A 15,870-nucleotide genomic window follows, 5' to 3' on the forward strand; every position below is an offset into this window, starting at 1 on the left:
TTTTTTCAATATAAGCTTGGTTAAGATGCAACAAATCAGTCTGGTTTGCAGGGAAATAGAACCAAACAACTCAGCACTTCCTTGTACAGTATCCTCCTGCTGTGTCAAATTGTTACACAACTTGGTTGCCTTTGCCCTTCCATCTCCATTGATGTTTGGCAACATAAAGGGATGCTCTTTATGTGCTTTGGCATTCTATATATGATAATAAAGTCATCACAATTCTGATTAAATGCTTTTCCAAAGTAGAAACCGGTTAAAACCACATGTTACTCCTGCTTGTTTCTTTCAAAGAGTTGAAATATCATAAAAGAAATGTCCTGCTTCTTTCTGTATTAGATTAATTAGTCTATTTACAACCTGTGGAGACAGTGGGCAAAAAGGAACAACTCCACTGATTCCAGCAGTTACTCTGGACCAGTGCTTTTCCAAACGAGATGTTTTTGATTTACATGTTGCTTGACTTGAAAACATAAATGAAGACTTATTTTTTGGTGTTACTTTTGTTTCCCAGTCCACCAGGAGATTCTGAGAGCAGTAGAAATCATCTGGAAGCAGCTCATTTCTCAGAGGCGGCAGGCTCTGGAGGACACTTACAAGATGGATCTTTCTGTAAAAGGAAATGACAAAGAAAGGGACATGAAGATAACAGAGATCACTCCTTTGTGGGAAGAAATCATGGCAAAAGCTTGGCAGCACTTGCTAGGTCTCTGTTCTTTTATGGAACACTCACTGTAGTAAGCAGAAGCTGTGCTGAATGGGTGCCTGGTGGGAAGCTGCTGTCCCTGGGTTGTACCTTCCCTCACCTGCTGAGAAAACAGATTCTCAGTTTCTCTCACTTAGAGCTGTGGGTGCTTTCTGTGTCATAACCCAGCCCTTCTGTAATCACCTGGTGGTGTCACAGGGCTCATGTTGTACTGCAAGAAAGAGAAATCTCCGTAGATGGTTGTAGCCCATAGGAAGATTTCAAAGGGGGGATATATGGCTGAAAGAAGGCTTTGCATTGTGTGTAGTGCTGCAGTGATTCAAAGTTCATGTCTGTGTAATGAAACTGGTCTATGGCAGACCTCTGTGAGGCTTTTAAATACAAGCTTGAGAAGTGTGTGTTAATTCACTTCTCATAAAAATAGGGAATTATTCATCTGGAGTGACATGCTGCCATGTTGTTTTGTCTTGTGTAATGGGGCAAGAACCCCTCTGTTTTCTGACAGGCCCAACTTTAAGTTTTATAAGGTTTTTCATCTGTTTTCCCTTGCAGCATCTGAAAAGAAGCTTCTCCAGAATAAAGCAGGGCCAAGCACATCCCAGAGCAAGCACAATTCCTGGAGTGAAAGCCTCTCTTCAGCTATTAGGTTCATACCAGGCCGAAACACAAAGGAAATGTCATGCAAATCAGAGGTAAATTTTGCACTTTTGTCTTTTCTGGATCTGTCACTGGTCTGCTTTTATACAGGTCTGGAGAGTTTTCCTGGATTTGGGAGGCTTCTGAGTGTATCTGTTGGCTGACATTTCCATTATAAACTAGACAGATATTGCAATGGAAGTTCCTTTTCTAGGCTGCTAGAAGTAATCACAAAGAAATAGTGACCTGAAGGACTTCTCTTGGCAGCCTGTTCATATGGTCTAAAAATGCATATTTTCTTCATAGAGCCCAATTATGGCACTTGGAAAACCTAGGCAGCCCAGATATGTTTGTGCTTACAGGTGGAGCAGGGTGAGGAGATGCCAGCTTTGCTGGCCTTGCATCCCCTGTGTAAACCCTGTCCTTCAGCACTGAATTAGTAGAAAGGATCACCTGTTATCATAGTATTGTCTTTACATTTTCTACTCAATATGAAATATTAAAGGTCCAAATTTTAGTTTAGCCCCTAGAGACAGGGAAACAAGTTTTGGTATATAATCCAGGGTTGGGTTTGGAGTGTATGCATAATTCCTACTGTCAGCAATGAAGATGTGAATTATCTTTTCCATGCCTAAGATCATTCTTTGCTAAAAAAAGAGGGCAAATTCCATGTTTTTGCTTAGCATTGTCAAAAATAGACATAAAAACCACTAGGTAGATTCTACTTTTAACATGTACAGGGGGAGAGTATCTAGCTATAGGGTAGGGCAGAAGTGCATTGACAGAATATTCAGAGCATTAAACCAAGCCTGGGTTACTGTGGTGCTCAACATATTAAGGTTTTTTTTTCCTCCTGAGGAGACAATGAGTCTGTTATTAGCCTCACTTTAGGAGCCATAACCCTCAACTCAAGCTAGAGGAGATTGCAGCTTTAAGCCTGGTGATGGCTGGTTCAGTTCCAGGTGTGTTGACCAGGAAGTCTGTGACACCCAGCTAATGTGCCTGGTACCTTACTGAGCTGAAAGGGTTTTTCAGCATGCCACAGAATCCTTCTCACTCCTTAAAATCACTTTGCTCCCTGCAGAGTGAGAAAGCTCTTCCCAGGTACATATGTATACTATGATGTCATACTACAAGAATGTTGACTATTTGCCCTGGGGTCTGTTTAATTATTTTTTAAAATTAATTTTGATTATTACAGCTGATTACACCTCAGTGAGCAATGTAATTGATATTTGTAAATGTATCCCAAGGAACATTTTGTACAACATGCTTTTTGCTGTTGAAGGTTAAAGACTCTGTTATTGGTTTTTTCCTAAATATGCCCACATCATTAGTTCCTCCAGTGAAAAGGTTGCCATCTGGAAAAGGCAGCACTGAGACATTATTCAGGCACAAGTGCATGAAATTGGTGTTTCTACATCTTCTGTCTCTCTTCTGCAAGGAAGCTGCTTGTAATTAAAGGAGCTGAGTTTGGAAGAAACATTACTCACTTGGTGTTATTCCTTATCATGTCAAGTACTGACAGCTCCATAGCTCTGATAAATTGTTCTTCTCAATGAGATATGAAGCTACAGTTCCAAATGTTCTTTTCCTTTCTCCCTCCAGCATGTCTTTCAGAGTTTGATGCACTTTTTAGAGAGGTGAAATCAAAGAGGAAGAAAATGTTGAGTTGGCTCTCAACAGCCCTCTTCCTTCATGCACTTACTTAAATTTTAAAAGTTACATTAAATGGTATTTGGATTTTTAACTCATACTTTTGACGACTTTGGTAATCACTTTTAAAAGTGCTGTAATGTAATTTCATATCATTTTCTGTCCAGTGGCTTTTGTGATCATTACTGATGATCTCCACTTCTGCCAGTCATGGACTTATGTCCTACAGCAATAGGTACCTGGTTGAAACATGGAGATTAAAGGAAAAATAACAGTGTGAACTACACATTGAGGAACAAGGAATTTAAATCCCATAGTAAAATAAAAATATTTGCTCTTTACTGAGAGAAGTGCAGAAATTCACCCAGGATTTCAGAGGTGTGCCCAGTAGAAAGAAGAAATGGGTTGTTTACTGGGTTATCAACTGGATTCCTTATCAGCTGAAAAGTAAAGAAAGATGTTGAAGCAGTAGTAGATTAAAACAAACAAAAAACAAGCAGCAATACTCCTCTTAAATATTTCCCTTTGCTTATTTACAATATAGGAAGAGTGCTTTTGAGCCAATCCTCAGTCTGGAAAAACAGCAAAATTCAAGCTATTCACTCCAACAAAGGATCAGGCCCCATCAGCCACCAAATGCAGCTGTTTTCTGCATTTTTCTGAATACACTGTGCTGTCTCATGCTTTGCCTGTGGCTCTGTCTGGGAAGGATGATCCTTTAGAAAAGAGAGTATAAATACATTTCTCGTAGTAGAATGGCAATGATCTGCTCTGGTAATTGTATTTTCTTGAAAGTTTGAGTAGTCATGCAAGAGCATGAGCAGCACTGTACAAAGTTGGATTTTTTGATGTTTACAGGTGACAGACTTGGGTAAATTTGCCAGCAGGAAGTGCCAAAGGTTTCAAATCACTGACTTTCCTGTTTCAGTGTGCCTTTTGAGCTCTTACTCTTTTTCCTCCTTTCCCCCTCCTGCCCATTTTTGCTGTCAAAATCTGGTATGGGTATTCAATTTTTAAGTTAACAATGCCCAGGACTGGTTTTGATGTCTCTAAAAAGCTACAAAAGCAGCAAAGGACCACTGTAGCAATTTTATTTCAGTCATCTGTAAATCAGTCAGAGCTTCTCCATGCCCTGTCCTGAGATTCTTTAGGATAAGTGCCTGAGCAAGGTTACAGGCACATACTTCTCACTCCTGTAAGACACTGCTTGGAACTGTAGGTACAGCTGTTATTCTTTACAAGAAATGCCGAGCCTTCCCAGTTGTACAGGAAGCCTGATTGTGTCCTCTACTGTTTTTGTTGATTAATTGCATTCCTCTGTGCCCAAGGCCCATATAACTTGAAATAGAAAAGGTCTTTTTAATCTCCTTTTTAATCCCATTCTTCAGAATGAAGAGGTTAAGAGACTTCCTGATTTGTAATTGCAAAGCCAGAAACATTACTTAAATCTTTTCCTTACAGATCACTCAGTTGTTCTTTTATCATCTTTTCAAGTTAACTGAGATAAAACAAGCAAACATTTAATGATATTTCTTTGAAAAGAGCATCATTTGTGTAACATGTTTATCTTCATAATAGAAGGATAATTAACATCACTAATTATCTAATTAAGTTCATTAACTATCCACCAACAGTGCACCGTGAAGTTGACATTATGTTCTTCTGTCAACAAATGCTTTGATTTCTTAGGAAGTAATTAAAATGTAAATTAGCATGTCATTAAATGCACAAGGGAACTTTGGAATCAAATATTCATTTCAAAACTGCTCATAGCACACTTTTTTTTTACTTCAATGAAAGCAGGCATTTTACTATTAATGATGTATATTAAACAATTTCCATTATAATATTATTGTCTTGTTTAATAACTGGCTCAAAGCTAAATTACAGCATGCTGTAGCAAGCTGAAAAAAGTTTCTTTAACTTTGAACAAAGAAATTTTCATGTCCTCTTACATGCATATCTGACACACAGCTCATTTATCATTTTCAAATTGCTTACAAAATCATAAAGAAATAATTCAACAGGTCAGTGTTAGATAAGAATTGCATGAAAATATAAAACATGGAGCTATTTGTATGTGATACAAATCATGGAAACAAGTGGGAATCAGTTCCCCATTCATTGAAGATAAATGTTTAGCTGAGAACTGGATTATAAATGTTGTATGATGAATATAAGTCTTTAGCTGACTCACATTCACAGACCCCTTTGTCTGTCCCCTAAAAATTCATTAGACACTGCTACAAGAGATGGTGTGTGATAGCACAATGCACAGTAGAAAACCTATCCTAGCAAAATTGTTTCTTTCTCTATTGATACCAGCTCCATCTTAAAACCTGAAACATAAGAGATATCACTTAGAATTTTTTTTTTGTGGGTAGCTCTTCAGAGGAAGTTTTCCTGTGTTTTTAAACTCAGTGGACTTCCATGGGAGTGAAGTCTCTTCATTGAATTACACATTGTATGAAAATGTTGCCTGTTATTTCTTCTGCATATTGTTTTAAAATATGCTTTTGCCTTTCAAGCTAGAGATGGTGTTTGGGTCAGGCCTAAGCTTTGGATACAGGATTTCAGCAAGTGGGATTTAATGTTTAAAGCTGTTGGCACCCAAGTCTCATCTTTCAAGAGCTGCTGGTTGCAGAGGTTTATTTGCACATATCAGAGCTGATGCCAAATGAGTTGAATGGTGTTAACATGGATGGAAGAGGACTTTCATTTGATTGCAGAAAAACCCTAGAAATGTGTGCTGGCCACTGAAACAGATCATTCTTTTCTTTGTGAGTACATATGATGCCTTAAAAGGCTGGCCTGGAAGAGAGACTGGGCAGAGCAAAAGGAATAAAATATGTATTTATTGAAAGGATACACCTTGGGCAGTGCAAGAGCCCAGCTGGGGATACACCCAAATCAAATCCAATATGGATCCTGGTCACGAATTTTTACACTTTGATAAGTTTTGGTTAATCTTCACGTTGGGATCAATTATCCAACCACAGCCCCAGACCATGAAGTCTCAGCCCCCTGGCTTGCTCCCTTTTCCTCATAGTTATTTCTGCTTTTTGGGTACCAGTTATCCTTGATTCTCAAGCTAGAAAGGAATTGTTTTGTCAAACTACCCTGTGAAGAGACCTTACTAACACCTAACATGAAGTTTCAGAGTTACACACTAAGCAGCCAAAAATCTGAAAAATATAAAAGCTAAAACCCAAGGTATGATATAGACAAGTAATTTTCATATTTCTTGGTTCAAATATATATATTTTCTTCCTTTTTTTTTTTTTTTTTTGATTAAACATTTCATTTATAATAATTTCAGAAAGAAATTGTTTGAATTCAAAAGACTGGAGTGTCAGTTTAATATGAAAAGTAAAGAACAAAAAATCAAGTGAAGTCCTAGAAATTTATGCAAGATTGAGTTAAATGTTTCTTCTAAGTGAGGTACAGGTTACTGCTAACTCTGCAGAAGTCTGTGAGCATTTATTTCTTGTTGCTCTCATCTTTGCTAGCCAAATTAAAGTTTGCTTGTGTCTATCTGTGCTCTATTTATGCTTTCTGCTGCAGAGCAGCTTGAACTACATGCACTAAAAAACTACAGAAGTAGTCTTGTCACCTTTAAGTAATTTTAGGAAAACTGTTATTTTTACAGGTCAGGAGAGAGATGCTTCTTTTTTCTGTACTCTGACCTCTAAGCAGACAGTGATGCTTCAGAGTTCTTTCATCAGCTAAAGGATTATAAGGGCAAATTTTTCTTAAATAAAAGCCATGATTCAAATGTACTCAGAAAATGCCAGTGCATGAGACTGTTGGACACAGGCATGTAGATAATAGTGTGTAATAAAGCCCTGAGTTACATACACCTGTAGGACTTCCACATTTTAAATATAAATAAAACTGTAAGAAAGAACAAGTGAATGCAAGAAGAGACTGCTATTCCCCATAATTCACCTTTCACTTCAGAGGTAAAACCTAATGCTTCTGCTGTAACAGAATGGAAACTGATTCCTCAAGAGGTTGAGTGAATTATCCCAAAGTCACAGAAGCCATTGTCAGAGATAGGATTAAAGAACAAACACGCCTTGACTCTCATTGTGGTTTTTTGCTATTAGGGGCCAAGTTATCTGTTCTCCCAGGAAATAATCTGTTCATCTGTGGAAGAAGGGCTGTGTATATGCACACACACATACAGACACAAGGCTGCTATAGAAGTAGCCTGGCTTCTGTACTGCCTGGGCTTAGCTGATAAATACAGGGTGGAAATCTCCTCACATGTGCACCCCACACTTCAGGTTCACCCTTTGAAACCCACCCCTGTGCGTGGGTACTTTTATGAAGCACTGAAATATGGAGGATTTTCTCATTAGGTCTGCTATTCCCCAACCAACTGGTCATGCCAGGAATGCATCCATGATCCTTAGGAGCAGTTGGCACACTGCATTAGCCTCCTAGAGGGCTGAGCATGATGCTCCCATGCAGCACTTAACTGCTGGAACTCAGTCTGTTGAAAAGCTAAATTAATTCTGGCAAGGCAACAATAAAATCCACACAGCAATAACAGTTTTGTGATTCTAAAGAGCCTGCAAACAACCCTCAGTGTGGAGAGTGTATGTGAAGGACTAGGATAAACCTCTCCTTAATCTGCTAAGGAAAACATTATCTGCCTTAGCTTGATGATTGTTACTGGGGGAGTGGTGGAACAATATTTCCTCTCATGAAATGCACCTGCTTGCTGCCCAGTGCATAGTCACTTACTCAAAAAGCAATCTGGTCTCAGGATGGGTGGCTTGTTGTTTGCACAGGGTAGCAGTGCACCTGGTCACTGTGCCAGATGGAGCAGCAGGAGCAGATTTGGAGATGTTACACCCCTTGTCTCTATCTGAATAGAAGAAGGCTGGTGCACTGGAGACTTCACCCAGCTCTAGTAGTTTACTATAGCACTCAGGTGCTTCTCTGTAAAGCTGCCATGGTAGCTGTAATCCTGTCCTCTGTAGCAAGCCTGATGGAAGGGATTGATTGATTGATTTAGCAAGAAAGGACCAGAAGTATGGAGCTTTAATTGCACATTCTGGGTAGATGTGTGGAAAAAGAAGGAGCATGAGAACTTCAATGAATACAAGAAAATAGTTTTCATATCTCCAAAGAGTTTAGGCTCCAAACTTTACTGACAATCTGGCTGTGTAAGTCATAGCAGTTCAGGAAGGTGCTATGAAAAAATCATTGGCTGTAGATGATGCCTGCAAAAATCATTTGCTTTTGTAAGAAACTCTCTCCTTCCTGACTAGGTCACATCCTCATCCACACTGGTTAGGGCATGCAGTCCAGCAGACAGAGCTGGATATGGGGCTGCCAAGAAGAGCAATGCTGCACCACAAGTGGATGCTATTTAATGTTGAGCTGCTGGGAAGTATATGCTAAAGAAAAATGGAACAATTTGCTCTTTATAAAATGACATTTTCTCAGTGGTTTTTTTTCCATCTTCTTTTCTGTTTGATTCAAGATGTGAAGTTTATCACATCAGTATAATGTAATTTTTCTCATTCTAATGATGCCAATTTCCTATTTTCTTCTTTTGGAGTTAGGATCCATTGAGATCTTAAGTATTTTTAATTGTCACTTTTGAATTTCTAGTGCTGCAAATATATTATCTGAGTTGATATCTCTGATGCTTGGTTTAAAGGCAAGGCTGCCCCCCTTCACTAGCAGACAACCTGTACATAAAAGTTGTGAAATGCATGCCTAAGCACATCCCTAACAGTGATTTCTTGAATCAGATCTGTTTCTGCTGTGCACAAACCCTTTGCTACCCTCACATGCTATTCACATGTAGTTTCTGGCGTCCCTAAGAGCTCACTACCTGCTGTTCTGTTTTTCTATGCCCATGAGATAATTTCTAAAAACCTAGTGACTGCTTGAATAGCCATAATTAGATTAAAAAGCCTTCCTTGTAGAACTGTGAAAGCCCAAGTTAGAGGAATTAAGTACATGAACTCTTCCTGGGATATGAGATCTAATACCTGGTACATCAGCTATGTTAGAGTACTCTCTGCCACTGGGAACATAAGAGTAGGAGGGACTTCCAAACTGGTTCATCAAAAGGGCTCCCTCTCCCACTGCTGCATGCTTTCACCATATGCACCTTCCTTGTGGGCTTATCAGGCTGTTTCAGATTAATTCAGGTTGGGTTTGCCCCGTCATAAACCCTCTTTCCCTGCAACCATGTCCCAAAGACAGGAGGTTGTGGAGTCTCCATCCCTGGAGCTGTTCTGGAGGGGGCTCTGAGTATCCTGATGATGCAGAAGATGTTCCTGCCCATGGAGCTGGGTGATCTTTAAGGTCCTGTCCAACCCAAACCTATGATTCTGTGATGTTCCAGAACCTCACTTAGTTTCCCCATCTGTAAACTAAAGACTTTGCCTTCTTTCCTGAAGATACCTAAGTACTGCACAAGATTTATAGCTGTGATGCTGCATTAATGCTCTTACTATATATGTTTATATACTTACAATATTTATTTTGCTTAGAAGAGCTAAAGTAGTAGACTAATATCATTACTTCTAGCTCTTACCTTACCAACAGATAACTTAGAAAACATGCTTCAAAACTGGAATGTGGGTATTGTCACTATCATCCATGGGATAATTCACTTGGCACAGTGAGAGATTTGAACACTTGGGCTTTCCTTGTGTCTCTTACAAGGCCATAATTAATTTTTCTTGATGTTTATTTTCATTTATTAAGAGTTCTGGCACACTTTTGTGGGCATGTGTATTCTATAACACAACACATACAAAGAAAGCCTCCAAGTGCAGAGCTAATGTTTCTTTAGGAAAGAACTGTGGTGTGTGTGGTGTCTGTATCATGCAGTATGAATATATTATGGCAAGCCTGAATATTTATGAGGTGCAGGAGTGTTTAGTGAACTATATATATATTTTTTTTAAATTAGACATAAAGCATTCCAAAGCTCAGTAGAGTTTTGTTAACTTATAAATCACAACTCAATCTTTTTTTCTTTTAAACTGTTTCTCATTACAAACACTCTCTCAATTGCTTTACTTGAAAAAATTATAGAAAATTCACACCCTGGGTTTCCTCAGTGCTAATCATTTTCTCTCCTATTTGGGGGCTCCATGCAGCAAGAGAAGAAACAGTTTTTGAGTCTGTGATTTGTTTTGGTTTTTTAATAGGAAAATAACTTGTGAATTCTATCACCTTTTCAAGCTTTAAATATTGGCTGGGGAATATGTGGCAGCAAAATGATCTGATTCTACTTACAATTGCCTAAGGCTGCAAAGTAGAGAAATCTGTATAAAAAAGAGCATGGTTTCCTACTCAGATTTTTAGGAAAAGATTGACCAATAAGGGCCTTTAGTATGCCCTTCCCAAAAATTTGCATTACAGTTCTTATATTTACACCTGCTTTTCTGCATATGAAACCCAAACATTATGTTATACTACATTAACAATTATCAAAGCTGGCATGTTCTTGTTCAAGATAGATTTTACTGTAGATAAGCACCCACAATTTGTAATGGAATCTGTTTATTTCTTAGAAACTTGTTTGCACTAGTTATCCATTAGACATTACAGTATAATTGTTTAAGCACATAGTAAATAATATCCTGGTCTATATTCTCCATGTTTATTGGTTATCTTTTTCAGGTTTTGTTTTTGTGTGTTGGTTTGGCTTGTGTGGCTTTTGTTTTCCTTCCAATCACAGTCATCTCCAATATTGTTAACTGTTCATTTCACTTTACAGCCAGAGGGTTTTCCTGTGAGATCAACAGGGACATGGTTGAAGCTGGCTAGTTATAGCTCATTTGGAAGCCAAGGAGCTTAGATTTCAGTTGACCAGATGTGGCAAGCAGTTTTCCTTCTGAGGACCCTTCATGTGTTTCAAGGGCTGGGAGCTGGGTCAGTGAGAATCTTTGCAATGTGGACTTTGACCTTAGGGGTCTCACTGATGACCATGAGTGAAATACAGACTATGAGCAATGCTGGAACAGCTTCCAGTAGAGCACTGACTTGGCTTGAATAGCCTGTGAACATCTAAAATGGAGGAATTTATTTTCTATTCTGAATGGTTTTGCCCCAAGTCCACACAGAGCGAGGATCTCAGCTCTTCTATACCAGAACTGGTGTAAAAGAACAGAGATGCTGTTGCTTTCTAGGTCAGCCTTTATGGGAGTTTTATATGAATTATGGAATAGTTTTGTGAGGCCACAACTGTGATTACAGGTTTAATGATGCTTTAAACAAACAAAAATATAATGACTTTCATCAGTGTAAAACAGGAGCTTCCTGCAGGGAAACACCAATAAATGTGACTTCACGGCAGGGTTACAGACCTGGCTGGCAGCCAGCAGCAATCCACAACACCCAGGCCTTGTATGTTAACTTAATTAGAGCCCAGTGCAAGCAGCAGCCAGGCAGTTTGCTGTGGGGGATCACTGCCAGCGTGGCACAGAGCCCCTGCATTTAAAATTTACCTATCTGATCCGTGGCTTTAGGTAGTATGAGGCTAGGACTTGCACAGCAAGTTTAGCCTCATGCTGTGACTCACAGCAATCTCACATTTGTCAGGGAAGTTCAGCTGGATGTGACAGGTCTCATATGGCACAGGGGGCACTCACCTCTCCTGTATAATCTCATTATAGATCCTTACCTCAGTTGGGGTCTCTGCAACAGATTGTCACTTATGCAATTTGCAGCACTAATCCAGCTGCAAAAAGAGGAGCCTTAAATCATATTTGGTGTTTCCTTTCTCCTTCTGAGAAAGTTCTGAGTAGTTCCACTAGTGACCCTTGTTAAGATGATGTCTATATTTATATTCCTGGTGTAAGCATGCAGCTGCTCTCAGGTGATTGACTCATCTCTACACTGCCTGCACAGCCATCAAATTGGCAGGCATAGGCCATATTCCTTAATTGTTCTTGTAAATGCCTGATTCTGCCCCTCACAGGATTTACACCTGCAGCACCTTGGCATAATGTGTCCTGATGTTTCTTGTAGGGGTTTGTGTCGTGTATGGAACGGTACCGAAGAGTTGGGCAGGAGCTGTATGCTTCTCTCTACAAGGACCACCTACAGGTAAGGACAGGAATACTGGGCAACAGCTTTCTGTTGTTGAAAGGTTGCTCTTGGACTACCCTGAGAAACTGAGCATTTTAGAAGTGAGATGAATATTGTACCTAAAGAATTGCTGAGAGCTGATGAGTCAACAATCCTCTCCTGACATGACTGCTGAAGTGTATACAGCATCACTCAGCAATCAGACTCCCCACTTTATTTTCAGGACCTTTTTTCTCCTTTGTTTAAATTAATTATTCCACTTTCCAGTGAGAACTTTTTTCTTTTATTTCCTTTAGTAGCCAGTAAAACTTTTAAAATAGACCTCAAGCTCATAGACAGTAAAACATCACAGGTATGTTTCCATCTCACAGTTGGTCATCAGGGACCAGCAAACTTGTACCTCTTTGAAGTTCTCACCTCTTCTCTCCTGTAAATTGATATGTTAGTGCTCCCTAACTCCTTGCACAAAACACCTAAGTAAAAATAATTAAATTTATGCCTTACTCGGAGTACAGCACCCTTACAGCTGAATCATTCAGGCTGTTTTCAATTGTTGCCATTTGTCACACATGTTTGCCAGAAAAAAAACACAGTGGATAAAAACCTCTGTGATGCAGTTCTCCTGGCTCACTGCTTTTGAGTTGGAAATGTAATAAAAGCAGCTATTTCCAAGTTTGTGAGACGCTTTTATTTGTCACTGTATCATCTACTCAGACTATCACTATTTTATCACCAGTACCATCTCCTGCAGCACACTTCCAGTGCTCGGTTGGACTTGTGTTTGTTGTTTGCTGGGTCTGTAGCTCTCCCTCTGCAGTGGTCCCATCTGGTGGGTTTGGTGGATCCCTCTGAGTCTGGGGTGGTGCCACTGGTGGCTCAGAGGAGGGAAGTGTCCAAAAGCCGGCACAAAGCGTTTCTGTCCCACAGATGCAGCAGTGTGCCTACAGCAAAGCAGCCAAGGACTGGATGAGACTTGAGGAGCAGCTTTTCTGCAGAGGGGGCCCGTGGAGAGATGCTTCAGGATCACTAGAGCCATGCATCCTCGATTGTTACGAGGGGCCCTCGCGAATGAGGAGGAGGATCCTGAACAGCCAGGCGGCAGCGGTGCGAGCCAGGAGTGAGGTACACAGCTGCAGAAAGGTTTGCAGGGGATGCACAACCTCTGCAACTTTATAGAATTAGAGAAACATAAGATAGGAAAATACCTTTAAAAGCACAGAGTCCAATTTTGACAGATTAGTGCATCCCTTTCCTCTGGTTCTCATCCCCTGACTCCTGAATATGCTGGTCCATGTATAGACAGCCCACTGAAGGGATCTAGTTTTGGGGGGATAAGAAAGCAGGCAATGTATTTAATAGCAACAGAATGATTTTCCCTCTTTCCTTGTATGAAATCTCTCAGACAGGTGACAATATAAGCTGTCCATATTTTTCTGCTAGTAGTATCTCAACAATATAGTGCTTTCCAATGTGTGCAGCAGAGTCCAGTTAGAAGGATGCACTGTCCTGTCAGTCATAGGCTTACTGGTGCTGCTAAAAGTAGTGAATGGCCAAAAGGAGAAATAAGATGGTTTAAACTAAGATTGAGCTGTGAATGTGGGGTATTTACTACTGTCTGTTTAAATGCCAAATCCTATCTATGAAAGGCTGAATGACTTTAATATAAGGTTCCCATATCTAAGGCAGTTTTTGTGCTGCTTGGATTCTGGCAGTTTTCTGTATACTGAATAATATTATTTTTATCCCATAACTAGCCTCATGTGTGATCTTCCTTGGAAAGATAACAGTTCTTTTACTTAATTATTGATATGTGTTCCTTTGGGTTCCTTTCCAGTGATATTTGTTTCTTCCTTTCCAATGAGTTTATTTGAATCTCCAAGGCATTTGTTTGCAACATAGTTCTAAATCTGTGTTTTTATCTGCCATCAAGGTTCTGAGTTATGTTTACCTATCTACATGTTCCACTCTAGTCACACCTAGTCTCTTTTCAGGTTCTTCTATCAAACATGAAGGAAACAACTTCTCCTACTGAAGTGAATCCAGGTAACCTTTTAGGGCTACGTTGCATCATCAAGACATGGACATAAACGATTAAAGATAGTTGGAATTAGGGTATGGATTTCTAGGTCACAATTTAATCCAGAAAAAAACAACCTTACTGTTGGTGCTCTGAAATGTCACTGTAACATCTGTGACAAAGCTGATGCAAATTTCATAGGTGATATATCAACTGGCTTCAGAATTTGCTGCTCTCTTGTTTCCACCTGAAAGGTCTAAAGCAAAAAAGCTATTTTGAAGTGCAAGCTTTGGGCACTTTTGGGTACCTGGAAAGCTCCCAATTGCTTAAACTTGGAAGAAGTGCTGTTGGAAATATGCAGTATTGTATACTTTTTTTCTGTGATAGAGCCTAGCAAACACATGAGTGGAGCTCATTGTTTTAGTCTCCAAACAAGATGGAAGCACTATGTGGTTCCAGAATAAAGTGGTTACAGCCAGCCTGAGTAAGAAGGCTGATTGTGCCTCTGCTATCTGCATGCATTGCATAAGTTTGCAAAACTTGGGACACAGCTTGGGCAAGATGTAAGTGGGTTGTCTCTCTTTGGGTTTTAAGATCCTGCTCAGTCCATATCCCTAAATGACTACAATTAAAATTTTTCCTAATTTCCTAATCTTCTGTGATTATAGGGATTTTGTTTGAATTATGACTGACAGCATGTATCTGTCTTTGGTTCCCTGAAATAAGCATCCTTCTTCAGCAGTCAGAGATTTTAATCCTCTTGCCTGTTTTTTGCAGATAAATGATGCTATTTCCCAAGGTGGAATAGATTGAGTGAAAGACTAAATTGCAAATGGTTTTGGTGTCATCCGGCTGCCACTAAAACTGCAATCTATTTTCTATTGATATAGGAGAGCTGATGTTAAATGGAGCAGAGAGGGAGATGGATCAGAAGGGATTGGATTGTAACCAGCTCACATTCTTCCCAGCTCTACATGAAAGTTTCCATTCAGAAGATTTCTTGGAACTGTGCGTGGAGAGACAAATTATATTGCAGGAATTTGTAGAGAATGAAAAGGTAGGAAAGGTGAACTAGAAAGTTTTCTCTGGGGACATGGCATTTTAGAGGGTGGATTGGATATGGAGGCCTATCTGTTCCTTTCAGTTTGGGGTTCAGGTGGATTCAGACTATGGACATCATTACTTTCTGTTTCCTTAGAGCAAATACTATTTTCCAGCCTCTGTATGCACTCCTGTACAGACTTTTCTTGAACAGCAATTAACTTTAATTCCTTGAAGTAAGAAAAAGAAAAAAATTTGGGCATGGCAAGTAAGATGCTCTCTTATGAGACACTCTTGTCTGAATTTGCCTAAGGCATGGCAAATTCTGAGGCTCTGAGAATTCCTGTACTGCTCTAGAACCTTTACTCATGCTCAGAGCAGTGCATACATTAAATTTATTTATAACTTCTGGAAGAGTATGCCAGTTTTGTATAGATTTCCAGTTCAGTGGTGTTTGCATATCTTCCTGAAGAATACCAGAAAATGTTGCCTTCCTCCTTTCACATGTCTTTCATTCTGTCTCCCCACAAGTACTGGACAGATTCTTCCCTCTAAGGCCATAAAAACTTCCAATGCTTCCTCTTTGATGCTTCCATCATGTGTTATCTGCTCAAAACTTTTCAGTTCCTTCTCTGCTCTTGTACTGGACTGGATGCCCTTCACCAAGGTTTCTTCCCAGTATAAGGAAGAGGTTTAAGGTTCAGGAACACTGGGGAGGAGATTAGCTGTGGAGTAAATAAAG

At 39.6% G+C, this 15,870-nt stretch overlaps 1 protein-coding gene across 1 annotated transcript in view; it reads left to right on the plus strand.

The window, feature by feature from the left end:
- Positions 1–15,870, plus strand: part of WDFY4 (WDFY family member 4) — a 124,272-nt gene that overhangs the window by 60,892 nt on the left and 47,510 nt on the right. Inside the window, exons 39-44 of the mRNA XM_056494802.1 lie at positions 515–706; positions 1,259–1,398; positions 12,011–12,088; positions 12,998–13,192; positions 14,062–14,113; positions 14,978–15,144. Coding sequence (XP_056350777.1) covers positions 515–706; positions 1,259–1,398; positions 12,011–12,088; positions 12,998–13,192; positions 14,062–14,113; positions 14,978–15,144 — 824 coding nt within the window. The remainder of the gene's footprint in view (positions 1–514; positions 707–1,258; positions 1,399–12,010; positions 12,089–12,997; positions 13,193–14,061; positions 14,114–14,977; positions 15,145–15,870) is intronic.

This window comes from Oenanthe melanoleuca, chromosome 6, assembly GCF_029582105.1.
Source record: "Oenanthe melanoleuca isolate GR-GAL-2019-014 chromosome 6, OMel1.0, whole genome shotgun sequence".
Taxonomy (NCBI): Eukaryota; Metazoa; Chordata; class Aves; order Passeriformes; family Muscicapidae; genus Oenanthe; species Oenanthe melanoleuca.